The sequence below is a fragment of the Aythya fuligula genome, chromosome 1 (assembly GCF_009819795.1).
Source record: "Aythya fuligula isolate bAytFul2 chromosome 1, bAytFul2.pri, whole genome shotgun sequence".
Taxonomy (NCBI): domain Eukaryota; kingdom Metazoa; phylum Chordata; class Aves; order Anseriformes; family Anatidae; genus Aythya; species Aythya fuligula.
In genome coordinates this window covers 96,360,338-96,387,883 of record NC_045559.1, presented here as the reverse complement: position 1 = coordinate 96,387,883, position 27,546 = coordinate 96,360,338, and the positions used below count along the sequence as shown (strand labels likewise).

The 27,546-nt window shown below is 41.0% G+C and overlaps 2 protein-coding genes across 7 annotated transcripts in view; one reads left to right on the top strand and one right to left on the bottom strand.

Annotated features, from left to right (window-relative positions):
* The first annotated feature begins 450 nt into the window (after positions 1-450).
* Positions 451-15,720, top strand: RIOX2 (ribosomal oxygenase 2). 6 transcript variants are annotated; one of them, XM_032180795.1, is made up of 11 exons: positions 451-507; positions 2,697-2,794; positions 2,949-3,384; positions 5,841-5,960; positions 7,065-7,193; positions 9,703-9,806; positions 11,268-11,370; positions 12,017-12,182; positions 12,440-12,528; positions 13,826-13,939; positions 15,034-15,720. In XM_032180795.1, exons 3-11 carry the CDS (start codon positions 2,953-2,955, stop codon positions 15,190-15,192), a joined length of 1,416 nt encoding a protein of 471 aa, XP_032036686.1. In that variant the 5' UTR covers positions 451-507; positions 2,697-2,794; positions 2,949-2,952; the 3' UTR covers positions 15,193-15,720. The 6 variants fall into 6 exon arrangements, with proteins under 6 accessions (XP_032036686.1, XP_032036648.1, XP_032036666.1 ...); XM_032180757.1 differs by having other exon boundaries at positions 15,031-15,720; XM_032180775.1 differs by having other exon boundaries at positions 2,697-2,840; positions 15,031-15,720.
* A 287-nt stretch (positions 15,721-16,007) lies between these two features.
* Positions 16,008-27,546, bottom strand: part of CRYBG3 (crystallin beta-gamma domain containing 3) — a 93,116-nt gene continuing 81,577 nt past the window's right edge. The window contains exons 18-22 of the mRNA XM_032180735.1: positions 25,966-26,105; positions 22,714-22,837; positions 20,139-20,297; positions 19,392-19,551; positions 16,008-17,976 (exon numbers count right to left, since the gene is read on the bottom strand). Of these exons, the coding sequence (XP_032036626.1) occupies positions 17,888-17,976; positions 19,392-19,551; positions 20,139-20,297; positions 22,714-22,837; positions 25,966-26,105 (672 nt within the window). The 3' untranslated portion in view covers positions 16,008-17,887. The remainder of the gene's footprint in view (positions 17,977-19,391; positions 19,552-20,138; positions 20,298-22,713; positions 22,838-25,965; positions 26,106-27,546) is intronic.

Below are 27,546 nucleotides of genomic sequence, written 5' to 3'. Positions count from 1 at the left end.
ATACAACTTTCCACGTGTATTAGCCACGTACTTAGAGGCTGCTGAGGTTTCCAAATTTCACATTTTGCTGGTAGTTCTATTTTGTGCGCTTCACGTGATCAGTACACAAGAACAGAAGTTTAGCAAAGCCTACCTAACAATTTCTCTGACATCTTGCAAAGAACGTAAACTAACCTATTAATAGACATATTTAATAAAGGTAAGTAAAAACATTTCTTGATGTTTTCACACCCTCACTCAAAGGACTCAGGAGAGGCGCACAAGAACAAAACTCAGGTCCAGGAAAAAACAACACAGCCAAAGAACAATTAATCATTTATTATACACAGTAAAACTTCACGGGAAGAACCACGATTTTTCGCGAGGTGACTGCTATTTTAACCCATCACGCTCAGCAGAGCCGGCTGCACACCCAGCCCCTCACCCGGCCGCCCCGCCGCCATTTTGTGGCGGCCACCGAGCGCCTTCCCCGGCCCCGCCCCGCGCAGCGGCCGCGTGCCCGGGAGGGTGAGCCCGGGGGTCCGGGGGGAGCGGAGCCGGCGGGGGGCGGCTGATGGCGGCGGGGGGGGACCGCCCAGCAGCCTCCCCGCCGGTAGCAGGGGGGCATTGGGGCAGCCCCGCCGCCTTGCTGTTCCGGCTGCGGGTCGGGGCGGGAGGCAGCGTGGGGTGCCGGGTGCCGGGGCGGGAGGCGGCGTGGGTGACCCCCTCGGGGGGTGAGGGGGCGCCAGGAGACGCCCCGGTGCTCGGGGGGTCGTCAGAGCGTGGCCCCGGGGCTGTGCCCGCTGCTGGCGGTGCCCCTCGCGGCTGGGGGCTGCCCCCTTGGCGTGGCCGCACGTGTGAGCACTGGCTGGGATCCGCGGCTGGCCCTGCAGCACGGTTTTCCGTGTTTGTTTTTTTTTTTTTTTTTTTTTTCCCTTCTGGAAAAAGTTTAATGGTACCCACACGTGGCAGCGCGGCGGTGGGAAGCAGCAGGGCTGTGTGGCCTAAGAATAGCTGTGACCAAGTTTTTCTGCCAGAGCCCCCCCGTGCTGTGCTTTACAGGCCTGAGCTCAGAAGCAGGGCTCAGCTCTCCCTATATTTAAGCATTAACAGGTGTGTGATTGGGAAAATACTGATGCAAAATAACTCCTGTCTGAAGCCAGAAGTGGTCAGCTCTGTTGTGTTTTTCTGGCTCGTTCCAATAAGCCACCAAAACATGGCAGCGCAGCACACTGTGTAAAGGGAGCCTGTTCTGTGAGCAGCACTCACTGGAATTTAACTTAGAGGCTGGGCGTGAGCATGAGGCTGACAGGATGGATTTAGGTCTGGGATACAAATAGGGCAATTTGGTCTTGGTTGCATTTGTGTTGCTGGTGTTTGGGAGTGTGAGCGCAAAATTGCAATGCCTGCAGCATCACCAGAGGTTGTTAGCAGTAGTGGGCTAACATTCAGTCCTTTTGAGCATTCCCATTTCTTGCTGAGGGCTGTGGCTTGCTGCAGCGAGGAATGTCCAGTGGTGACGTGGATTTCCTCTTGCTGGACTTTGGTGACCCTCAGTTACTGCTGAGGCACAGGAGTTATGGATGAAACACTTCACTAGGGAGTTGGTGTAGCAGTGAGGATGTCCTGCATGCAGCTGTGTAGGAAAACTTTGCACTGTGCGTGCACACCAGAACTAGAGTTTGTTTTGTGATAAGGATTCTGCATAAAAAGCATTAGATTGTTTACTTTTGGGAGTAAAGCTGTCATTTTCAAAATGACATTTGCCAAATGAAAGCTGCAGTATGCTGTAACTCCTTGCATGTTGGTTTCACAAACCTGCTCAGACAAGCCCAGGGTTAGCTGGGCTCAGCCAGCCCGGACTGAGCAGGCGTGCTGCAGTCCTGGAGGGCTTGGTGCTGGCTCGTTGTCAGGATGCTTAACTCGGCTTCTCAGGCAGGGTTCAGCTCTGCCTGGGGCTTTGAGCCACTCAGAGGGATGAACTGCTGGTGCTGATGTAAACTTTAATGCAAGTATGTCTGTATGTACTATGGTGTTAGACTTACCGTTACTTGAGTTTTGCCTTAACTTTCCTGAAAACTTGGCAGATACGCCCTTTGTGAATTACCTTTTTAATTTTTTTACATAATGATATATGGACATATTGTCTATCTTGAGAAAAAAAAAAACGACAAAACACTGACACAAATTAAGTGACTTACAACTTTTAAATTAAATGTGTGCAATTTGGGGAAAAAAGTCTTTTTATTCTACACAAACCACAAAGTTTGACAGCTGTACAAAGATGGAAGCAGAACCTTGTAATTTTAGTTTTCGCTGTAATTGCACAGCATCAGCAGAAAGCCCTAAAAATATTCCCTCCCTTCTGTAGACTTAGTTTAGCCAGAGCTGGCCATCACAGTATAGAGACGGGGACAGATGTGTACCGTTGTCACTGTGTGCTGACAATGACTACACCTGCAGCATTTGCTTCTTTCCAACATTGGTGTCTTTCAAGGATGTGTAGTAGGGTCCCAATTTCTCATTCTGTCCCCTCTCCACCCTTTTTGCAAGTTATCAGTAAAGCTCTTACATCTGAGGTGGTTTTTAAATGCATCTATTGCTGCAGAAGACCAGTCTACCAAGGGCTCTTTTTGTGGGTGGATTTCCATATTTATAAAGATCTCATGTGTGTGGCCATTTGGATTCATTGTGTCTATTTTTTATTATAAACTCAGGTGTGGGATTTGAACTTCTGTGAGCCACAGCTTCCAGCAGAGTCCTTTGGAGTTTGCTGAGGATCTGAGAGTGGATTGGAGGCAGCTTGGAACAAATAGTGAGCATCTATTATATCTCATATAGTGAGCAGAGCCATTCCCGGGGTACTCTTGTTTGCCTACTTACACTGGAGAAGGCAAGAGGAGCTGCTCAGGTCCCTCAAGGTTGTGCTGCTGGTTGACTGTTCTTTCTCTCTCTCCCCTCTTGAACAGGAACATGCCCAAGAAAGGAGGGAGGCAAGCTGAAATGGGAAAAGAAATGCAGGTGCAGTGTAAGCGAGCAAAGGTGGAAGCAGCTTGTTCACTGGCAGTCATGAGTTTCGAGAGCCCGGACAGCCTTTTTGGAAGCCTGATCTCTCCCATCAAACCGGAGGTGTTTTTCAGGGAGTATTGGGAACAAAAGCCGCTGCTTGTTCAGAGAAATGATCCCCTGCTGGCTGCTTATTACCAGTCTCTCTTCCAGCTGCCAGATTTGAAGGAACTGTGCAGCCAGGGTCTGTACTATGGGCGTGATATAAATATCTGCAGATGTGTGAATGGAAAAAAGAAAGTTTTAAATAAAGAAGGCAAAGTGAATTACATGCAGCTGAAGAAGGACTTTGACCAGAAAAAGGCAACGATACAGTTTCATCAGCCTCAGAGATTTAAGGTTGGGTCATTTCATGCATTTGAATATAATTAATACATGTTTTATAATGCAGCATATTTTGCTTGACACATACTTGACATAGCTTTTTCTCTGTCCCCAGTAAATCCAGGTGAAGCAGCTCACATCAGTGACCTGCTGAAACCTACACAGGAACTGTATTAAAAGACAGTTTATACTTCTGCACTGCCCATCACGTTTCAGTGGTCTGCAGTAAGAACAAATCTGACTTATGCTGTAAAATTAAGTATTACTTTTTAAAAATTTGCTTTATCACATACAAATTCAGAAAGATCTGAGTTCACAAAATTGATGATTATCTATCTATGCCTGCTTAAATTATCCTTTCTGCCCCATTGTTCTGCAAATGGAGCATTTATGCCAAATTCCTTTAACGGAAGACAAGGTGTGAGATAGTGTAAAAGATTTGCAGGACATTTTGCAATTCTTGATAAAGGATTGGGCTTTGAATTGCACCACAGATGTGAACCACTGCAATTTTGGTGATTGCCTTTTCTTGTTCTTTTTGATGCTTTTGCAATCTTCATGCATTCAGAACGAGGCAGTGGGTGTCTGCACGGTTGTATAAAGGACTTGGGTGTTTATACTTGGATCGAGTAGTCCTTTTTTTGTCCCATGGTGTCAATGCAAGTTAATTACGAAGTGGTCTGTAAGGACTCAAATATACGGCTGTATCAGTATTGTTAGCTGATCTCAGGTCAAGTGCCATTGGCATTTCCAGTGACAGGGGCATTTGCAGTTGAGCTGTTGTATGATTTATGCTGAAATGTAGAGCTCGAGCTGAACGTGCATAAGTTCTGGCTGAAGTTACCCTTGCATGGCTCGGGTAGTTTGGCATCCTTTGCTACGAGAGTCATCACTTTGGTGCATTACCTGTCACATGTCAAGCATGGGTGAGTAAGGTTTGTTCTTCAATATGCCCACACAATTAATAAACAAACATGCTTTTGAAAGGAAGTTCACAGAAGAAACTTTCGGAGTTAATGAGAAAAACCTGTTCTGAGAAGAAAATGAAAAACAATCAAAGCGGAGTTTGGGCAGGGAGCACTGCCAGCCTCAGCCACGGCTCACATGCTGGTTACTTCATAAGTTAAACCCATGATGAGGCTGGGGCTTAGCTCCAATGCTTTGTGCCTTCTGTACTGTGTCTATTAAAAACATTGCACCTGAGCTTCTTGTACTGAATACGTGACTGGCTCATAGCTTAATGTTAGATCTGAGGTGCATTCTTCAAAAATCTTTGGGGAGCTCTGTTATTAAATATTTGCTCAAATCCCTTGTTGAATTGAGTAATAAGCTAAAGTATTTTGCTGCAGTAAGACATGCTTGTTTATATTTTCTTCTTTTTCTTTCCCCCAGTACCTTGTACTTATCTTGACCTTTGCTATAACTATTTGAAAATTAGATTCAAGTAACAATTTGTAAAGCATTAGTCGCTTTATTCTTGAAAAGTGCAGAATTTCAGCACCTTGATTCTGCCTAGCTAAACTTAGCAGATGACTTAAAACTTCTGTGGGCTAACTATTAGAGTTCCTTTGTTCCTTTTTTTTTTTTTTTTTTAAATTGCAGCATGTGTTAACTAACATACATGAGTGATAACAGCGGGAGAATTAAGTCTTATCAGTCTTCTTCAGCATCTGTTATGATGGTACCTCAGTAGCTTTGTGCTTTGAAGGTTTTCAAAAGCATCTCTTGGCATGAATCTGTTAAATTTTAATACATACATTTCAGTTGTGGAGGAGCAAAGTAGTTTTAATAGGTTGAAAGGTACTTTCAAAGTAAAGAAAGATTCTTGCTTTGAATTACAAACCTGTGGCTTATTCCACAAACAAATGTCCTGATATCTACACTACATACACTGCAAAATCTCAGAGGCATATAAAAAAAACAACAAGTCAGAGATACTTTATCTCCTCGATTACGTACCTGCAGAGTGTTGCTTGGTTTCTGTTGCAACTGGAGGCATTGGAAGTAGGTCTCTAACCTTTGTACACTCTCTTTGATGCTAGCTAATATAATGCAAGTCATGCATGTGTTTATTGTATTAAGATGCTTTGCAGTTTGTGGGATGATGGTTGGTTTCTTTTCCTCTATATCTAGCCCTTTTTTGGTTTTAAAACCTAAAGACAGCAGAGGGAAGAGAGCAAACACCAATGCTATGTAGCACGTTTGGTAGCATGTAGCACTCCTTGGCTTACTGATTACCTTTACGGCAGATCTTTGCTTCTGCAGTGCTTGCTTTCTGCAGGAACACCTTTCTACCCTGGCAGCAAGTACTCATTGCTTCCACCTTCCCAGCCTCTGCCTCCCAGTTATTTCTGTGGGATTTTGGTAATTCCCTAGAAGAACCTCCCAGGCAACAAGGCAGGCTAACAGGCTGGGAGACAGCCCAGCTTGGCTGAGCTCTTCGCTAGTAACGTCATCCTTTCTCTCTAAAGGAGGAGCTCTGGAAGATTCAGGAGAAGCTCGAGTGCTACTTCGGGTCCTTGGTTGGGTCAAATGTGTACATTACTCCGCAGGGCTCACAGGGCCTTCCCCCTCACTACGACGATGTTGAGGTAGGACAGCACAACCTCAGCTGTGAAGCTGTGCAGGGGGTTTTGCTAGTGGCAGTGGATACCTCTCACTGTTTTTTTGTTTGTTTGTTTGTTTGTTTTCCCCTCCCCTCACATAAACTAATATTATAGAAAAATGTTTTTCCACTTACGGTAAGTGATCGCAAGTGTTTCAGTATGGTTGTTGTTTTGTTTTGTTTTGTTTTTTGTTTTTTTTTTCCCCCCCTCTGAAATTTCACTGAAAAGGTACTGAGGTATCTAATGGTAATATCATAATATCATATCAAGGTCTGGTATCATACCAAGGCCTGGTATTTTCTTTAGATGAAAAGAAAACTTGTTTTGCCAGCTGCAGAAATTTTCTAGCACCTTCTTTTCGTTTTCACTTCATTCTGACCCCCAAGAATCTAGAAATCCATTTTTCCTTTACAAAGTACTTGCAATTTTTCACTGGAAGCAGCCTGGTGGTACTGGTTTCCATTTGCTGGGCCTGCTGATTTTAAGAAGTTACTGGTATAATGGAGTCCTGTGGTCCAAATGCATTTCAGATTAGCTTCTAAAAGAAACACTCAAATAACTACTGGATTTAAAAAGCACATCTTGAAGTTGGACTTTCACACCATTTTTTTCCCCATTAACTACATTTGGAGTTTTATTTTCCTGCGTGTTCTGGCATGTGTCATCAGCCCCTAGCTCACACCATCCCCATGGTGTTTATGACACTGCCAATGATTGGTGGTTAGACCTGTATCACCTAATATTTTGAATATCCGTGTGGTAGATACTACTTTTAAGTTAGTCGTGCAGCACCTTTTTTAAATCATTGGGAGAAACAGGGATTTCCAGGTGCCTACCTTAGGATAAAGCAGATCTTACGTTGCAGCTCTTCTCCTCATCTCTAAGTAGAGCCTAAAAAAATATGTTGAGTGTGAATTTCTAGATTGTAGGCACCTAATAATTCAGCCTGTGTCCCTTCTGTTTGCTTTCTGTCTCTGATTTCTGGCATCCTTCCACAGACTTTCCAAGTAAGACGATGGCTTGACATTTCGGATTAGTTGAATGTGTGAGGGGGAGGCAAGGCTTCACTGTGCATTTGGTCTTTTGCAGGTGTTCATCCTTCAGCTAGAAGGCGAGAAACACTGGCGACTCTATAAACCAACGGTGCATTTAGCTCGGGAGTATAACGTTGAATCAGAAGATAGGATTGGGAAACCCACACATGAATTTGTATTAAAGGTATTGTAAGTGAATTGCTTTAACTGGTCTGAGCTGTAATTGCCTGAAAAGTAGTTATATTTGAAATGGTCCTTTTCTTGAAAACAGTATTTCCAGTTCTCGTGGCTGTGAAATTGAGAGCAGGGTTGGTGCACAAAACACTCTGTTAGAAATTTAGGCTGTAGTTGTCTAACTATCCTACCATTTCACAAAAGGTATCATGTGCTTTAGTATTTAAATAATGGACCAAGAAACCAGTTCTTTCTGGAAATTGTTTAGTATTTTGTAAGTTGGGCACCAGGAATCCTGGTTGATGTTTGTGGAGTTCCATGCAGAAAAAGCATTGTTTTTAATATGGTTATGAAGTGGTTTATGCTGTTACATGCTGTCTGTAATCAGTCGGTCTGATCCATCTGTGCTCTAAGACTTAAAGCTTTCCAAAGTTTGTCACTGTTTTGGTGAATTGGATTTAAATATTATAGCTGACCGATAAATAGAAGCATGAACTAAAAAACATATTAACTTGATGTATTGTTTTTTTATTTTTCCAAACCTGAAAATCAAGTGTTTGGCAGTTGTTTTTTTATTTTTTTTTTCTTTCTAAATAGAACATTTCACAAAGATTGATTAATTCAACCCTTTCAACAGCAGCATTTCTGTTTTACATATTTGTACTTTAGAAGTGTGTTACTTACCCAACAGGTAGGGCTGCTCTGTTTTGGAAGCCTTGTTAGTTTCTCCACCTTGTGTCCTTGTCTCTGCAAGGTCCCTGCTCTTTCCTGTTTTCAGACTTGCCTTTGGAAGTAGGTAGTTTAGGAAGAGTAGTTTAGGTTTGATATGATACTGATCTTCCTGGCCATGGAGTTTGACAGATGGTAATTTTCAGTTGTCAGGATGTATTGGTTGATGCAAAGTCCAGTAAATTACGGTTCGTTTTTTTCTTTCTGGAACATGTTGGGTAGGACTCAAGTGCCTTTGATTTTTATGGAATAATGCAGTATTGCACAAGGCATTGTACAGGAATTATTGCAGTGAAAATACTGGCCTCTGGCCCTGAAGAGGGCTTCAAAATGTTCCAAGTTTTTATTTTACTTTTGTGTTTGGTGTTGGTTCCTGCCTCCCTTTTCTTTTGGTTATCTGTACGACAGTCTCTGACAGGAATGTATAGACTGGTATTTCCTCCCTAAACATCTTCTAAAATATTTCCCTTCTCCTTTTTTAACATTTCTGCTTTCCGTTCATGGGCAGCTTAGAACAAATGGACTGGTCAGAGGCTGTATTGGAGTTCTTCTCCCCTTCTCTGAGAAACTGGTAGCTGAATGAGCGTGAAGGCATGCTAGTTGGTTTAGGAGGTCCCAAACCACATTTTGTCTTGGTGACTCTTCATCAGGCCGTGGACACGGCTGGCTTGTTACTGGTGTCAAGCACAGAGCTTATGTGTCAGTGGCTATCTGTCCTTCATGAATGATTTCCCATTTACTTTGCTGATACCCCTGCCTTCATCTAGTTCAGAAGTAAGAAGATGACAAGGTGATCAGAATCTCATTGTGTCTCTTGGGAAATGCTCTGCCCTTCTCTGGGAGTTGCGACCCATAGTCTATGAAGAATCTGGTCATTTTAATTGATGAGCATTGTGCTTGTTGGTTCACTTAAGCTGATGAGACTACCAAGCTGATAAGAAGAACAGGAGTTGCACTGCAGTGAAAGCTGCTTTGAACAGTGATGGTCCTGGCCTCTTTTAGGATGAGCAAATTTAAGGAACAGTAAAATTAAAATGGAATCAGATTTCACTGTTGTTGCCGTATGAACCTTCTCATTGACTATGCTATACAGCTACATAGATGTTTATAGGAGAAGCTATAATTAACTGATTTTTTCCTTCTTGGAGGCAATTTGGCATGCTGCATACTTCTCTCTTACCTTGACTTCCTAATCTAAATTTTTAGCTGTGTGGAAATTTAATTTAGATAGGTAAGAAAGAAGTTAGGGAGGGGAAAGGTTGTACCTTTTTTTTTTTTTTTTTTTTTTTTTTTTTTATAAAGTGCTTTAACTGAGAATTTCAGACAATAGTATTGCAACAAACTGCAATCTTTATAGAATATTTGGCCTTTCTTGTGGATACTGACCTTTTCATTTGACATGATCTGACTGGATTCACATCACACTGCTTCTCTGCTAGCCCAGTGTTTTGTCAGCATGTTCATCTCAGCTGTGGCTTGGACCCCTTTATGCAGCTAAGCTGGAATGTGCATGTTCTGTACTGTTACCAGCTGGCTGTGTGCTTTCGGACAGGTGCATCGTAAATAGTAGTAGTAAGTTGGGGAGTTCAAGGTATCAGACTTTCTGGCATAGGGTGCTTTATATTATTAAAATGTACTATGGAGGATCTCCCTATTTTGTGATTAAAAAAACCAGAAACAAACCACATTGCCAGTCCGTCTGCTCAGAAAGTATTTCCCCTATTTTACAACAGCGCGGTAAGGTTTGATGAGGTGCCCTAATCATACCGATTCTTTTCATTTTCTTGCAGCCTGGTGACTTGCTGTACTTCCCAAGAGGGACTATTCACCAAGCTGACACTCCTCCCGGGATATCTTATTCCACACACGTGACCATCAGTACCTACCAAAACAAGTAATATTTATTTATTTATTTATTTATTTATTTTCTAAAAAGTGGCTTTTCTGATAATGGCTTTCATCTGCCAGGCAATGTGTGTGAATAGTACAGGCCTGAAAACAGTGTTCCAAAGAAGTGAGGTCTTGTTAAAACAAAACCTTGTAATGAACATTGCTTAGTTCTTTTCTGCGTTCATTCTATTTAGCCCTTGTTTTCTGTGACTAATACAGGGATAGCGTATGTTATTTTCCTCCTAGAAATATGGTGGAATGGAACATGATTGGGTACCCCACTACTATATCTGTTCCCTGCAGTTACTAACAAAATCTAAGCCAGTATTCAGGTAGCTGTGATTGAAGTTTTGGAGGCTGGGGGCAGGAGAGGAGGGAAACACTTCTGTGAAGTGGCCTGTTTACGGGATTTTTCTGCAGCAAACTCTGTGCATTTTAATGGGTTATTTTATTATTTACCAGCAGTAGACTTTACTATGGAAGATAATGTTACAAAATACAAAAGTAAACTCATTGTTGTGTTTAAAAATCTGTCATCAGTGGATGAAATTATTGTTCATTTCATAAACTAGAGAAAGAGTCATGGGTTATTCCTTTCATCTTGTTCTGTCTTACATTTTGTAGTCACCCACGCCTGTTCTGACAGACTTGCTGCAAATTCTTTCTTCGCATATATTTTCTACTTATCTGTGTTTTTAATCTCCCTAGCACATGCATGCAAGTCAGGTTTCCTTTGACACACATCTACATGTAATGCTTGTGCCCACTGAAGCCTTTCATCACACAGGGAAATACTGCTGTGACCTAATCAGCTTCTCTCAGATGCTGGCCTTGGAGTTATTGGCCAGTTAGGAATTGGGAAGGATTTCTGTTAGCCACAAAATTGGGCAGAACAAGTTTGGGCGTACTCTAGATGATCGTAAGATGTTATTTTTAACCACCAGATGTACCATGTTATAAACCTAGGATGTCCGTACTGCTGGTAACTCTTAATGTGGTTGTGTTGGAGGGAAAATTAAGGTTAAGATGCTCAGAGGAGTGTCTTCATAACAAATGGGTTCTACTGATTTTAATTTACAAAATTCTATTGAGAAGGCAAAACAAAAAAAAAGTTACTTTCTGTAAGTATTGATGGCCATTGGAAAGAGTGTTTGAGTTTATTTATAACATAGGTGGCAGTGTTAGTGCTGAGCTGCTTCGGCTAAGTGTGATGGCACACCCAAACTGATCGGCTGTGAGTGGCCTCCAGAAATCCTTCCCTCTCAGTGTGTAGCCAACAGTGGAATGGTTGAGTGGAGAAGATCTATTTAAAAATAAATAAATAATAAAAACTCCCTTAAACGAGACTATAATAAGTCATACTTTCTCAGATAGTAATGGCACCAGACATAGGTAGGAGAAAGCATGCCTCTTTTATTTCAGTGCAGCTATTTTAGTAATTTTTTTTTTCCTTCCTGTCCTACAGCTCTTGGGGAGACTTCTTACTGGATGCAATTCCTGGCCTTGTGTTTGATACTGCAAAAGAAGATGTGGCTCTGCGGACAAGCATACCAAGGCAACTGCTCATGGTAAATAGGTGGGACTCAGGGAAAAATAGTGCGTCCAGCTGAAACTTTAGTACTGAAGAAAGTGAGTATCTTACTGATCTGCTGTGAGAGCTCAGTGCAGTGGTACTGTCTTGTCTTGCAGCAAAACCACTTTTGAAGACTTCAGGATGAGTGTCCTGAGGTTTGGTGCAGCTGAAGCAATGCGTATTGGTTAATATCACAGTGTCCTTGTATGGCTCGCTTCCTTCTCAAAGCAACATTATTTGCTTTGGAGCTGTCAGACAGGTGTAGTTTCCATCAGGTCAAACTTTTGACTCTTTAAAAAGTTAGTGGAGCTGTAAATTGTTCTGTGTCCTTTTTATGGTTGTCTAGTTGTGAAAGAGAGAACAAATCTCTCTTTCAGGTACACTTGCAAGCCGTTTAGCATTGCAGTTAGTCTCATGGTGAGGAAAACTGAGCATCAGCTTATGTGTGTGAACAGCTCAGCTCGTGTGGAAGGTGTAAAATAAACATTTGTTGTTCTGGGAGTAAATTTTGTTACCCTTTCAAAAGATAAAAGAGAACTGTCCAGATCATCACTGCATCTCTTTCTCCTTAGGAGAAGCTATTTAAGCTAAACTCTGTTGATCTTAAATTCATGTGAGATCAACTCTGTGTGAATATTCAGCAGGTGGATATAGCAGACTCAACAAAAAAACTGAGCAGCATTTTGAGAATGCTTGCAGACCGCCTGGAAAACACCAGAGAGCTGAGATCATCTGACATGAAGAAGGATTTCATTATGAACCGTTTGCCACCTTACTTGGGATGCGATTCTGATCCTTTAACTCCAGGTAGGTTTTGAGGTTTACCACATCTTTATTCCCTTTGTTGATGTTGTGGTGGAGCTGTTGCTAACTCTGCCTTTTATGATTTTTGTGTATTATGGTAGGCAAAGATTGGAGTCTAGCGTGAGCTTCGTGTTTGAGACAGATGTTGAAGCATAGCTTAACAGGAAATGTAGCCACAAGAAGACGGCTAGGAGAGTAGGGCCAATTTACACCATTTATATGGTTTCCATCCTTTCTAATGAAGATTTTTTTTTTCTTAGGTGGGAAGTTGCCCAAATTAGATAGCCAAATCAGACTGCAGTTTAGGGATCATGCTATAATTACAGTGGAGCCCGATCAAGAGAATTCTGTAAGTATAAGGAAGGCACCCCTCTGCACTTGGGGTGTGTGGGGATGTTGCCGAGTGTGAAAGGTCTTGCACTGTTGTACTGGTCTGTCTGAAAGGGTCCTGCGATTACTGCTTAGCTGGACAATGCATCCTATTAGGATTTGGTAGGAGATCGTGGGGTTGCTGTCAAGCAGTAATACGGCATGTTCTTGCCTTCTGGAGGAGATCTACAAAACTAAATTTATCCCGTGATTCTGCATGGCAGGTGCATGATCTTCATCTGAGGTTAGATGGGATGGATCACTACCACTACTAAATGGTCTGTACAGCTCTTGATAACAGATTTTTTTAATTATTTATTTTGTTCTTTGTGTTCAAGAGCACAAATAGGTTTCCTCAGAAGGGGGAATTCTACCGCAGCTGCTACAGGCTGTATATGTGCTTACTCTTCACCTCTGAGTTGTCTTTATCTCTAAGCTGGTGCCTGTGAAAACAAAACTGTTCCATAAAATAGCTGCTGGTATCTCGGATTATGTTGTGTCCAGTCTGCTTCTTAGCTATGAAGGTTTGTGATACGAATTTGAAAAAGTTATTGGAGAAAACTGTCTGACTGCTCCAGAATTTTAGACTTCAGACTTCTACAGAATTACTTTATAGTGGTCTTAATTGAAAAACAAACAAACAAACAAACAAAAAACAAACATAGGACATCTTGTACAATTTTTTTTACGAGTAAAATGTTTCCCGGTGAGAAAAAAAACATAACTTTTTCTGATTTTCTTCCTCCATGTTGTGTCTGTATTACTGTGAGAATATGTGGGTTTTAGAAGCTCTGTTTTGCAATTGTTGATGCAACTCCTTTTGATGTCATACAGATAAATCTGAATGAGATTACATGGAGAAGACTCGTGTCCTCAAATTCTCAGTGAGTTTTGCCCACAGAGCACTGAATTGGCTTGCACAACTTTAACCAAGGAATGCTAGACATGATTTTTAAGAGACAGACTAGTATGACGGAAACCTAGCGATATGAACTCCTCCATTAAGACCTTCTAGGAGGTGCACCTTAAATGGCACGTGAGTCCAGCAGAGGCATTATTAAGGCAGAAGAGAAAAGGCTTTAAACTTTTCCATAAATGTTTTGTAGACTCCCTTATTTCTGTCATAGCTTACTGTTGGATCATTCTGTTAGGAAGGTGAATTCCTTTTCTTGATACTAGAGTGGACTCCAGAATTAGGAAGATAATACTGTCACTTGAGTGTGATGAATTTGAGGATGTGGACCATACATAATTATTTTCTTCCTGCTGTCTCTTAGGATGAAGTTCGCAGAGAGATGGTGTATGTGTACCATTCTTTAAAGAACAGGAGAGAAACTCACATGATGGGGACAGAAGATGATGATACTACCACTGAGGAAGGCATGTCACAGGTTTGTTCCCCACTTCATTTTTACTTCATTTTTTTAATATGGGCACATGTGCACGCAATGTGGTGTCCTGTTGGGTTTTGCTGCAGATTTCTTTTGCATGCCTTGAGTTATGTCCTAGGTAAAGTAGCAATATGCTAGCACGTGTTCTGTAGTGGCAGGGGGGTCACTGTATCTTCCACAGGACAGTGTGTTTATGTCAGTTTGAAATGATGTTAGCCTCTCTATGCCCTGTTATGTAGTGCAAGGTAAGTGTGCCCATTTTAGGGCAGTGTGGGAGGGTGGGTCAGCATCAGGACTAATGAGTTCAATCTTTTCCTGAAATGTAAAGAGGAAACTTCTGTTATTACTAAGGCAGCAGGTGGTTCTCCTTTATGCTTACAAAGGCTATATACAATATTTCTGAAGAATGGCTGCAAGCTTTGCATCTTTTTGTTCCAATTTATGAGTGAGATGCTATTACATCAGGCTTGTAACCTGAACCTTGGATATAGGTTTCCACAAATATACCTTAGAGGCAAAACTCTTGTCTAAGTAGCTGTAGCAAGGCTTTTTGCCTGTCAGTTACTTACTTTTTAAGGTAAATTTTGCTGAACATCTAGAGAAAACTGGTAACTTATACCAGCAGCTGCACAATATAAGTCTTAGAATAGAGCTTTTTGCCCTTAAGGTCTCCAGCCATGGGAAGATGGGTCTTCTACCGTTCTGTCAAACTATTTCTAAAGATTGTGTGTAACAGAGAGAAAGAAAGAAACTTACGTCCTCTTCTAAAAATAATGCATAGGGTTAGGCAAGAGTGTATATTTCAGTTCAGAAGCCAGAAGGGGAAGACACGTACCTTAGGTCTCTCTACATCAGTAAGAGGTGCTAGCACAGGTAACCACAGCTTCCATGTAAGAAGAGATTTCAGCTGTCTTTCTCTTAATAAAACTGGCAAGATGATACTAATCTTATGCAGGATGTGCTCAGAAATCCCAGTGTGAAGTGGGAAAGGAGCACCTGCTGATCAGTACCTATGTCTTAAACATTGTGTAATAATGGCCATGTTGTACTTAACTGAAGTGGTTTTTCTTTTCCTGTTTTTTTCCTCCCAGCAGACTCATGGACTGCGTTTTCCTTTGTCATACTTCGATGCACTGAAGCAGATTTGGAGTGGCAGTACTGTTTATGTTAAAGAGCTTAACCTTACCTCTGATGCAGAGAAAGAAAACCTTGCCTTGTCACTATGGACTGAATGTCTAATTGAAGTTTTTTAATGCTTTTGTAAACTAGCTCCTCCTGGAAGCAGTATTTCTGGCCATTAAGAAGCTCTTGAAAGAATATTCAGTTTCTTTTCTTTCCATCCAGCCCTTGGTTTGTAGTGCTGTCTAACAACACACTGCAATGTATGTGTGTACGCACATACATACAGGCTTTGCTACTTTCTGATGCTGAATGGTCTTTTAGTTTCCTTAGTGCTTTGGGAAAATGGTCATTGGGACAATAGGTAAGCTGCTCAGAAATGTTAATAGTGGAACAGTTCGTGTTACCTTTAATTGCCAGACTGTTAATACCCATAGAAAAAATCTGTATCTCCACCAAAATTATTGATGTCTTACGCTTCTTAGATAATGAAGTCCAATTTTAAGTACTCTAGTTCCTTGGGGATATTCTATGAAAAATCCCTTTGTCACATCTGTAAACAGCTCAATTCACTTTCCCCATGCTGTTGATTTTTTTAAAGATGCTAAGCCCTACTGCTTAGATGCTGTCACCTCTCGAATAAACAAATGTTTAATATTTAACCTGTGCCTTCTTAATCTGAAAGTAAACCAAACCGGTACCTGGCATCTGTATCTCCAGCACTCACCTGAGTGGGTTCCGGTGGCAGTATTGCAATTACCTTAATACTTTAAAACCTGCATTTAGTAAGCAAACCAATATAATGGCAGTCACTTATTGAATATACTTACTTAGTTCTGTTTTTTTGGCCAGTTGAAAAAAAATACTTGTCAGGAATATGCTTGATATCTATTAAAAACTATTATTGTGTTTTGATAAGTTGTTTTAAAAGAAACCAACAGGCAAAAGATTCCTCCTAAAAAGTTTTATACAATTAAAATATACATGCTTAGCATTTTACATTCAAGATCTCTTAAGTACAAAAGCCTTCTTTACTTGGTTATATAACACTGGCACACCAAAGATGATTTAGTTGTTCTTGATTTAAAAGACTAGAACTTTTTACACAGGCTTTAAAATTGCATATAGAAAGCAAGTCACGTGTAGAACGTGATATACTGACTTATATTAAAAAAAGCAAAACAAGTGCTTTAGCTGTAAAAATATATACATACATTTGGAAATCTGTTATTTAAACAGCAGATTTATGATAATTTTAGAATGTAAAATAGTAAGTTAAGTGCAAGTAGACTTTTTTTTAAATAGTACTATATAGAATTCCATTTCATACAAAAATAGACATCCATATATTTTACTTCTGTGGCAAATAGGGTCATGGATTTTTACTTGCTTAAGGATGAATCCTGTTTGGGTGCACTGGAATAGTTACAGCTTTTGGAAACTAAAATAGCTTTGTTTTCCACTAATCTAAACTCTTTAAATAGTTATAGAAATACATACCCTGAATATACAAATAAGGAAAAATAATTACATATTCAATAAAGTAGATTAATTTAGTGACATGCAAAATGAAGATACCAGTGAACTAAGGGACTTCTATTCTACTTGAGGTGTTAACAGCCCTACAGGTGTCTGCAGTTCCTTATGTATTTGTCCGTGTTGAGTGAGGAACATGCTTACTGCAGTTGTTGCAGGCTTGTAATACAGTGAAGTATCTCTTTCTCCCTACCTTAAGTGACAGTAGGTGGGATGGCTGCATATTGCTGAAATTGAAGAATCTGAAAGCATGCTGGACTGGTCTTCATTAGTCTAATTCCTGCTCCTTTGATGAGCCAGAGGAACCTTAAAATAGTTGTTACACTGTTCTTTTGACATCAAGCAAGTTGGAATGCAGGCTGCTAGCACTTAGTGAGTTACCTTCTGAAGGAAGACATGGCTTCAAGAACAAATTATATTGTATTAAATTAGTCTATATACATGAAAACAAGCTAGAGTAAAATCATCACTGTTCTAAATTCAGTAAGCCCTTGTAGAAATCTAGCCTGACCCAAGATAGCTGATTCTCTTGATATATGCATCTATGCCTACGTTTAAAAGTGATCTTCAGGGATTACTCACAATTTCATGGGTTGGACACAGCCCATGGATCTGCAAAACAAGTTCTTAAATTTGGAAAGTTGGTCTTGCTAAAACAAATGAAGACAAAGGCCTACCAGTAACGTTAGGAAAGTAACAGTCAGACTCGTTATTGCCCCATTTCATATACTGAGCTGGGAATTTCAGTTCAAAGTTGTCTTTATGAACAAAATAAATTGCACTTTAGCAAGAGATGTGATTTGAGGTTCAGGATTGCTTAGAGCCTGAACTGTTTCCCTTGGGACATAAAAATCCAACTCAACCTCTATCAAGCTCGATAGTGCAGTCATACTTCAGTGAGCTTTCATCAGTTTTTGCGAGACAGGAAAAGACAACGTTTCTAAAGAGCCTTTTCCATATTATCTCTTGCAGTTCATATCCTGCAAAACTTCTGTCTAGCCTTCTGCATTTACTTTAATTCTTCAGATGAAGAGTAACAGCGACTTGGAATAGGAGAGGCCTCTAAAAGAATCAGCTCAGAGTACAGTCCCGGTGGAAAGACATTATTTAGCTCACCCTCACATCCTCCAGATTTGAGCAAAATCCATTTGGTTTTAGGAGTTGGTGCTTTGCACAAAGGAAAGCAGAGAGGATTTGCTGCATAAGGTTCCAGTGGTGCATGACTTCAGTAGTAGGCTTTTTCCTCCAGGTGCTAAGAAACAACATAAGGTCCATCTGTGTGGTGGGTTTTACTCACAATATTTCAATGTCCCATTTTTGTGAATGTTTGTCCTCTACTGGCTGATTCATAATGATGTGATTCTTGTCATAATAATTGCCTCCTTAAAAACAAAACAAATTCATAAAGGCAAACCATTAAAAAAGAAAAGCTCAGCAAAGTCTCAATAGAATCTTTAAAAACGTGACTAAGAAGAGAAGTAGCTGAAAGACATTCTATGAGGGACAGGCTACTGTCCGCCCTTCCATCGCTGTTTGTCTCCTTCAAACCATCGTTTCTCAACTTAAGCCCTAAGGAGCTGTATTAATTCAGAAGCAGAGTCCACCACAAACTTGAGTCCTCAATATGCCTTTGTGCACAGAAACTGCACCTCTAAAGAAGTTTTTGCTTTTGGCAGATCCTGAGATCCCACTATGTGAGTGGATTTTTAACTTACATATTGCTAAAGTAAAAATACACAGAATTACAGCTATGGGGTATTTGGCATAAAATAACCATTTCAGCCCCAGATTTATTAAGTCTTTAAAATTTCTCTCCTTCAAATACACGTAGCATAGAAATAACAGTGCATTTTTACCATGCCATAAATAGAAATCTGTGCTCTAAAAAACAGTCAAATGGTATCTCCCTGCTCAAGCCTTCAACATTGTGCAGTAATCTAGGTGGCACAGCTTTACTGTAAGAATTGCTATCAGTATTACCAGTTGGGATTTCACTTTGCATCTAATTGGTTGATAGTCACTATTTATCAGTTAGTAATGGTGGTTTAATTCCTTAGTTCTGGAAGCCAGAAATGCTGTATTTAACATCACTGAGCTGAGAATTCATTGTCAGTAAGCTTGAGGTGCAAAGGTCAGATCTGTAATGGCCAGCAGGACACTTACTGTAAAGGTTGATAACTTTAGATGTGGGGTTTTACAGACCATTACCCTGGTCTGTAAACCCTGCAGGGGTGTTAGGCCATCAGTTAATTCACTTAGTTCTTTCATCTGAGAAGGCAGCACCATGGAGCCCCCAGCCTCATAACCAGACACTGTAAGGTCACTGTCCCACCACTTTTCCTTAGGGATAAAACCTTAGTACCAGCAGCAGGGCTGGAATGAGTTGTGCATGAGGAACAGGCAGCCTCCAGTGAGGCTGTTCTATCATGATGGGTCAGTAGGACTCGTACGTCAGCAATGAGAATTTTCACCAGCCTGAAAACATCAGGAGCAAGCACTTTTCTCTTTTAGGCACACCTATTCGGTGGTGGTAGTTTTTCCACCACCGTTGTGTCTTCTGTAACTGCCATTTCTTGCTATCAGCGCTGTTGAATTCCCTGAAGTAGAATAGCTGATTTGATCAAAGTAAACCTCCGGGATCAAACACTAATGACTTGTCCCACTGTCAAGCAACTGAACATAAAACTAGCAAGACAGGATACAGTATTTAACCTTAGGAGCTGGAATACTGCAACTGGCCACAAGCCTAAATGCATTTAGAACATGTGAGGATTGATTTCATTTGTTTTTTACATACCTTTAATATCAAGTACCAGTTGGTCGCTGAGGTATGAACTGATGGTTCCATCCTCATTGAGTCTCCACTTTTGCCTTTCCTTCCCATGTTCTGCCCAGAGTGCGACTTTGGCTCCAGGCACGTCTCTGCCACCAATGACATCCAGACAGGCATTGTTAGCCTAAGAAGCAAAAAGAAAAGTGAGATCCAGGCCACAAAGCTTCAGTTTTGTGTCTGACTTATTTCTGTTTCAGGCACTGAAAATAGTATAGTAATCATGCTATAGTTGGTAATGTTCCTGACGAGTAAGCCAGGAACAGATTATTCAGCAATTGACTAGTTGCTCAATCACAGAAGGTGGTCTTTGTTACTTTAGTTATTTCTTATGTTAGGTCAACAGCTTTTTTATATTAAAAACAGACCATCAAGGGCAGCGTTAATACAAAAACACAGCCTTTCTTCGTTTATTCATTTTCAGAGAAATTCTTAACTATTTAGAGATAATAAACATTCTTAAATGTGACTTTAGACAAAAAAAAAAAAAACAGATTCCTACTTAGAAGAACATCAGTGCCATTAGGCAGATAAAAAAGTTGTCTAATTTGCCAAAGCAGACAGAGCACATCTGTCTATACACAGCAGGAAGATATAGGTTATAAAAGTTTTGGTTCAACATGCCTAAGAGACACCAAAAGCTATCCCAGTGTTAATGCTAGCTTCTTTTAGAAATCCAGGTGTTACAACCCACTTCAGAATCTGGAAACTCACCTTGGATTTGAAGAGTCCATGACAGTAGTGCCAGAGCTGGGTATTCTTGCCATTGTATGGAGACACACACACTGATGTTGCTCTTATATCTGCTAGGCTTCCAGAAACTGTCAGGTATTTACCGTGGGCTCTGTTCTTGATTCTGAGGTACACTGCTGGCTGAAATGGTGTGAAGGAAGAGAGTTAGCACCACACAGATTCAAAAGGTTGATGCCAGAATGCCTCCTTTCCATCATACATTAGTTTTCTAAAGTACACGTTGCATTCCCCAGTTCCAGATGACTATGTAAAATATTTTAGTGGAAACGAATGTGCATGTAAGGCAGCACTAAATGTTTTTCACATGCAGACAGACAGCTGTAAACAGCAATTTTATTTTTTTTAGTGTATTTTTGTCTATACAACTAATTCCTGTGATATGCAAATAGCCTTAGTTCACATTTCATTCACTCCAAGGCCAGTAAATGGGGTATAATCCACAAGCTTTTTACTCTCTGAACACAGAACTTGCTGAGTCACATATCCAGCAACTTCAACACCATTAACTGGAATATATGGCTGAGAAGTTTCACCATTGCTTTTGAACATACGCAGAAAAGAGGGTAATCAGCTAGCATCTCCTTTTACTCAGCTTACTCAAAAAATAAGGAGATTGTGTAGGGCTACTACAGGATTTGTAGTTTCATTCACAGATTATTCACATTATTCACAGATTTCAGAGCAAATAAAGGAAAGGGAGCTATAAAGGGCAGCTCCCCCCAGATGCCAAATTCTTCTGGGAGCTTTGAACCTTCTTTTTCCATAATAAAACAAACCCTACATTAAGAGACAATAAAACCTCCATCCTACCAACCATCCATGAATTCATATAACATATTCATCCATGATGAATAAAACTGTCTCATCTTGCATTAGTTTCAAGTGTTTAGCTTTTCTTGCAGTACCTATTACACCAGTAGACTTGACACAGAAAGGAGGAGGAAATATAAAGTGGTAACAAGTTTGTAGTAGTATTCCAGTCTCTAAAAAAAAAAAAAAAAAGAAAGAAAAACAAACCCCAACATATGCCCACGGAAGTGTCAGGCGTGACCAACTGACTGCACAAACTCAAGGAAGCCTTGTCTGCAGGATTTAAAATAAAAACAAAACCAAAAAGCAGCATACAAACTCCAAATGCCAAAAACCCCAGCAACATACCTGAGGCACTACTTATAATATTACTCACCGTTGCAATATAAAAAAGGATGCTACTGAATACAAAAGCTCTTCAGATTAGTGTCTGAAGAGAGAATTCTGTTTTTACGATCAACATACATTATTTTATTATTTGCAAAAACAGAGCCAAAATGGGATCCTTTGATAGTTACCACTTCCAAAGAATTCCAGGGAACTGTCAACTTCTAGACTAACAAATCATTTTTGTTAAAATTACTTTCCTTTTCCAATGGGGAAGCATATAATGCATAACTAACAGGAAAGATGATCGTGTTTGTTCACTGTAACATCTCCCCAGTTGAATCTGTGATTTAACAATTAAGCAGCATTCGACATGAAGTGGAGACAAGCTGTTCTGTGAGCAGCAGAGCTACCAAAAACCTTTGTGGAGTTACTGCTCACATTCCCTTCCACTCTCCCTTTCCCTGTCTTCCAGGACACTGTGCTCCAACAGCTATGTGTGGCTGGGCACACAGCAGCATGTGCTTTGGCTGTTTTAGAGTTCATCAGTATCCCTGATTACCTGACACCCCTCAGAAAGGTGAAGGGTCAGAATTAGAAATTGGCATTACTTGGGGTGAGGTAAGGATGGAGAACCCTGGTGGGACTGCACAAACTTTGCTTCTTTTGGAAATCTAGGCTACAGCAAACTTGTTCTTGCTTCCATTAATGTTAATTATAAAACAAGCCAATATAGAATTGGTTTTCTCATTATATGTTTATATTTTTACATTACAAAAATGTAAAAATAGCATATCTAGAGAACACGCTAATGAGCCGTATAGAAAAACAAAACTTGACTCCAAGAAACAAGGAATTATTTTCCTTTAGGAACCTAATATAGATCTCGGTAACTGCCAGTGGAGAAATTTTCTGCTACAGTAATCTTCTGGTATGTCCTTCTGGCTGTCATCATTTGGCCTGATTTAAGGAATATGATGTGCAGCATTATACTCAGTGGTACAACTGATACTTTTGCACTAACCCCCATCAAAAAAAAGTCACAGAATCACAGCATGGTTCGGGTTGGAAGGGTCCCTTAAGGATTATTCATTTCCCTTTATGTTGGAGGCCCCAGAGCTGAATGCAGGGCTCCTGGTGGGGTCTCACAAGAGCAGAGCAGAGGGGTGTAATCACCTGCCTTGCCCTGCTGGTCAGGTTTCTTTTGATGCAGCCCAGGACAGGGTTGGCTTTCTGGGCTTCAAGTGCACATTGCCAGCTCACATTGAGCTTCTCACCAACCAACACCCCCAGGTCCTTCCATCAGGGCTGCTCTTACTCTCATTCTCCACTCAGCTTGTATTTGTACTTGGGATTGCCCCTGCCCAGGTGCACAAGTCCATATACACTCTTACAGTACCTGCTTCATAGGACGAAGGGAGCCAATGACTTTCCAGCCACTGTATTCACTCCAGTTGGAAATCTCACTGGGCTCCAGCAGAATCTGCTGTCCTAAAAAATTGCATCCTTCATATGCAATCCACCTGGATACAGAAAACAGAACGTGAAAGACTACATGTTAACTGTAACAAAACTAAACTGTGGGCTTATGTTCAGGACTGTGCTCTTGAAAGTCCCCAGACCTCCCCACAGCAGGGACACTATTAAAGCTGCATTACCATGCCCCAGAATAGCATCTGTTTTAGTGGTTTAGCTGTTTTCTGTCTAAATTAAGACTTGTTTGCCTACCTCAGACTTGTAGGCTCCTCCTTTCTTCCCCAAGCTTTTCCCACAAATTTGAGAATCTTTGCATTAACCTAGATGGGATTACTACAGGTTGCAGTGGGCATGGCATGCATTAGCAAACTGGGAAGCCACACGTCAGACAGCAGTACTAGCAGCTTTGCGTGGTTGCATATATTAATTATGAGATGATTTTGACCAGTGTTTTCTTTTATAATAACTAAAACTATAAAAAAAAATCCACTTGTCTGGAATATAAAAATGCATAAAAAATATTTACTCCAAAACCCATAAATTGCTGTAACAGACTTTACTCTAGTGACATACCTGAACATGAACATGGCCAAAACATTTAACAGAATTAAGGTGCCAGCACATACAGATCCCTTTTATCTAGACATCTGCTCAGTAGTTACTGTGTTGCTGCTTACAAAGGCAGCCTCAGGATTATAGATCAGTTTTGTTTAAATCAATAGGACATTGTTGTGCAGACAGTGAACCTAAATGTTTGACTCATTAACTCATCGGAACACAAAGCAAACACTGGTTTCCCCAGTTACCTGTTCTACAGGTCAGCTGCCAAGAACTTGAGGGATGGCTGCACTCTGTTTGTTTTAAGTCAGTGAGAAAACATCCACAAACAGTGTTCACAGTACCTGTAATTTACTTTCCCCATCGCGCATAACTTGGAGGAGCAGCCAGCTAGCCTTGCTTAGGAGGCTGAGCCTCCATTTGACAACCACTAGGTGTTCCTTCTACTTCTAACTAACATGCTTCTGATTTTTTTCTTGTGATACTTTCTGAGAAGTCACTGAAAATTCATGAAAATTAATGTTTTCCTCGGGATATTAAACACCCTCATTTGAAATCAGTTTCTGTTGCCAAAGCACATGTTTTGCTGGTATTTGCTGACATTGACAAAGCTTATCTGGGCTCTCATGTGGACCAACAAGCCCCCACTATTCTGTCTTTCTCAGGCCCTGGAGCACCTCGGTCCCCAGCCCTTTTCAGCAAACCACAGCAGAGGCTTGTGCCATTTCTCACTGAGGTGATCAGTTGGCTTAGGAAGGATCTTTCCTGAGGATCAGCACAGCAGCAAGATGCCATCGCACAGACATAAATCTTACTTTGTCGTTTTCTTAAAGTTGACAGTAGGCTTCAGGGCAAGGAACCCAAACACTCTCTTGATCTGCCTTTCTGAACTCTTGGTTACAGATAAGGCAAACCAGCACTCTAGGACTGGAAGTCTCCCACAATCACCTGTCACACCCTCCGTCTTTAAGCTACCTACATGTATTTGCAGTGTAGGATGAGGACAGACTGTGGAGGTCTGTTTCCTGGGGAATGCCACGAGGAACTTGGAGAAAGCCCAGCCAAGCAACTTTTCATTCTGCCCTGACTCTTCACAGAGACAGGAACCAGCTAACCCAGCTGGGATGCTCAGAAACAAGCAGGAAGGTGGGGAAAGGGCTGGAACCTTGCACTTACTCTGCTGTGCTCTTCTACTATGTGGCCCTGAAGCTCTCACCCTTCCTTTACAGCCACATGCCTGATGAGATGGCAGAAAAAGCTCACAAAGAGATACTACCCCATAGGAAGCGCTTTTTGGGGCACCACAAGACAACAGCAGCAGATATCACTCACTCTATGTATTTTCTGAATGGGCTCAGAACTGAAGTGGCATAGAAGCTAGGGACTAGAATGCAGAGTAAATTGGCAAAGCTCTGTGATGAAAGTGATACGGGCCCACTGCTACAGTCAATAGCTGCTGACTGTTGTTACAGAAAAGGAGGCTCAATTCTTAGCCAACGTTTCAAGAAAAAGCTTGTGTGAAATGTCTGAAAGAAAAAAACAGTCCACAAGCAGTGCTCTGGAGCATCAGCTAGGTTAGGCTTAGGCTTTGTACCAACCTCTAAGAATCAAGAGGAGCATGCAACAATGTTATCACATATCTATAGACGGGTTTTAACTTCTAGGAGGTAACAGACTCAATGAGTTTGCGTAATTCATCGCAAGAATCACAACAGAGGTGTATATAGGCAGTGAACAGTCTACATGAATTCCTTGCTTAATTAGTTCAAATCTGGCATGATTCTGTGTCATCCCATAAGACCTCTGAAGACAATTACAGCTTTGTGTATGTGAATGCCATGAGAGAGGTGGGAAAAAGGTTAAAAATGAAGGCAGGAAGTGTGTCACATTTGAAGAACAGCAGTTTCCAGTCAGCCTCAGTTGCAAGACTCAGCAAGTTCTTTGTTCCTGCTGTCGAAGTGCAGGCCTGAAACTTGGCCAAGGCAGAATACTTGGGAGCTTCTCCAGAAGGTGAAAAGAGGAGAAGGGAAAGGTTGGAAGGTCATTTCCGCAGATGCACGATGGTTTTCACAGAAGAGGCTGGGTGTTTAATCAGTCATGGGGGGGTTAAACTAACAGCAGAAGCAAATTACTGCTCCAGCTGTCCCATCTGCCCCAAGCTTCTCTCACAAGTCACTGACTGTGGCAGCTAAACAGCTTGTCAAGCTTCACTGAACCACTGCAGTGGTTCATGTTAAATCACTTCAGTTTACAGCAGGTATTTTACAACCAGCTAATAAAGGCAGACTGAGTTTATTCTACCTGTCTTTGTGAGTCAGGAATCAAAACTGATTTACTCTTGGCTCCTGGCTTGAACAACAGGCTCTATTGTTCATTATGCATAGGGATAAAAGGATGGTTCTTAGCAGGGGAAAAATGCATCCCCTGCCCAGATTTCTTGTTCATTTCAGCTCTTGGTTCAAAAGGTGGATCTAGCATTCAACAACATTTTAGGATTTTGAAATGTCTTAAAATAACAGAATGTAAAATGCATCCTATGAAAAAAGGCAGCAATTGTGAGAAAACACATGCTCAGCATTAGCTCCTACAATATTAAGAATATTTCTTCCATACTCACAATCCACTTCTCACCCATACAGACTGAGTGTAAAAATGAAGGTCCTCATTCAAAACGGAATTGATGGGTTTGGTGAAGTGCAGCTCTCTGCCCTTGCAGCATTCCAGAGCAAACAGACTGATGGAGGGCTCGGCAAACACCTGGGAGGAGGATGAAAAAAGGCAAAGTTTTACTCAGAGTTAACTTCAGTTGTTAAGCCTGGTACACACATTTTGCCACTTCGATTTCACTTCTACATGCTTTTGGTTTAGATCATGCTCCCTCAGCGAATGTAGCAGCAAAAAAAAAAAAAAAAAAAAGTGCATCTACCAACAAAGCACAAACAGCTGAAACATACTGGATTTATCAGTGGCTTTGTCATCAGAGTGTAGTTCCCCACTGATACAAGCCAGAGACTGAGTCACATGGAGATGCAGAGGCGCCTCTGTTCGCATTTGAAAAATCTCTCTGTGATCTGGTCTGTATTGTCAGGCCCTAGACTGCTTTTCAAAAATCCAGTTTATTTACTGCTGGAACAGGTTACGGGAGTAGTTTTCAGGGTGATCTGCAGATTGCTTCTACAGTAGTGAGGCAAATCTCATGTCTATTGCCACAGACTTACATTAGCTATTCAGTGGTTTGTTCACTGAAAAAATCTTAGGGATCTGCAAATCGAAAAGGACTCAAGGCATCAAAACTATAAAGTTCTCAATGTTTTTAACAGACAGTTCTATTTTTCTTCTGACGACCATGAAAAATTAACATTATTAGTAACTGCTTCAATCTTGTGTAGAATTGCAACATTTTTCACTTTTGTTTTTCTCTACAGCTGAGACATTTCTTATGAAAGCAAATAAAAAGATCAGTTTGCATAAAATTGTGGTACAGCTGTAAGATCAGCAGAAAAGCAGAGGGGGAAAAGATTTAAATATAAAAAGTCTGTGCCTTAGTACAAGGAACACTTGTATGTTTTTTCAGCATTTTAAAGCTGAATTCTGAAATCATAAGCACTTGCAATTTATATCTTGATGCAGCTGGTAAAGGAAGAGGGAATAGGTCTAACTGCTCCAATTAGCAGCCTCTCCAGGGAAGCCACCTTGTTCTTAGAAGATGTTAACTGGAGATAGCCAGTGCAGTGAAAAAGGACGAATTTCTTTTGCAAAGGTATGGCCCCAGGTGCAATGAATGAAACAAAATCTTGAATTATACTTGATGAAGGTGCTGAGTAATTAAGAGAGCCTAACTTTCATGTTTGAAGAGGCACATGTGTTATAGTGCAGTATCTCTGAAGAGCTCAGTTGTGATTCAGCACTTACAAATTTACTGGCACTGACTCAGTGCACTTGGTATGTAGCTGGTTGTTCAAATCCTGCCTCAGAGAAATTGCTTTCCTCCACTGACCACTGCAGAGACAATGTAAGTCATGCTACACTCCATGGACTGGGAGTTTGATGAGACATTTTAAAGAAGAGTTTGGGATCGTCCACCTGTCGAGATTTTTTTAAAGCCCATTACACTCCTACAAAACTAATGCTACAGAACAGAAAGAGATTAAAACCCATCTTTGTCTTTATTTTGGAATGCCTGTTCTTCCCATCTGCC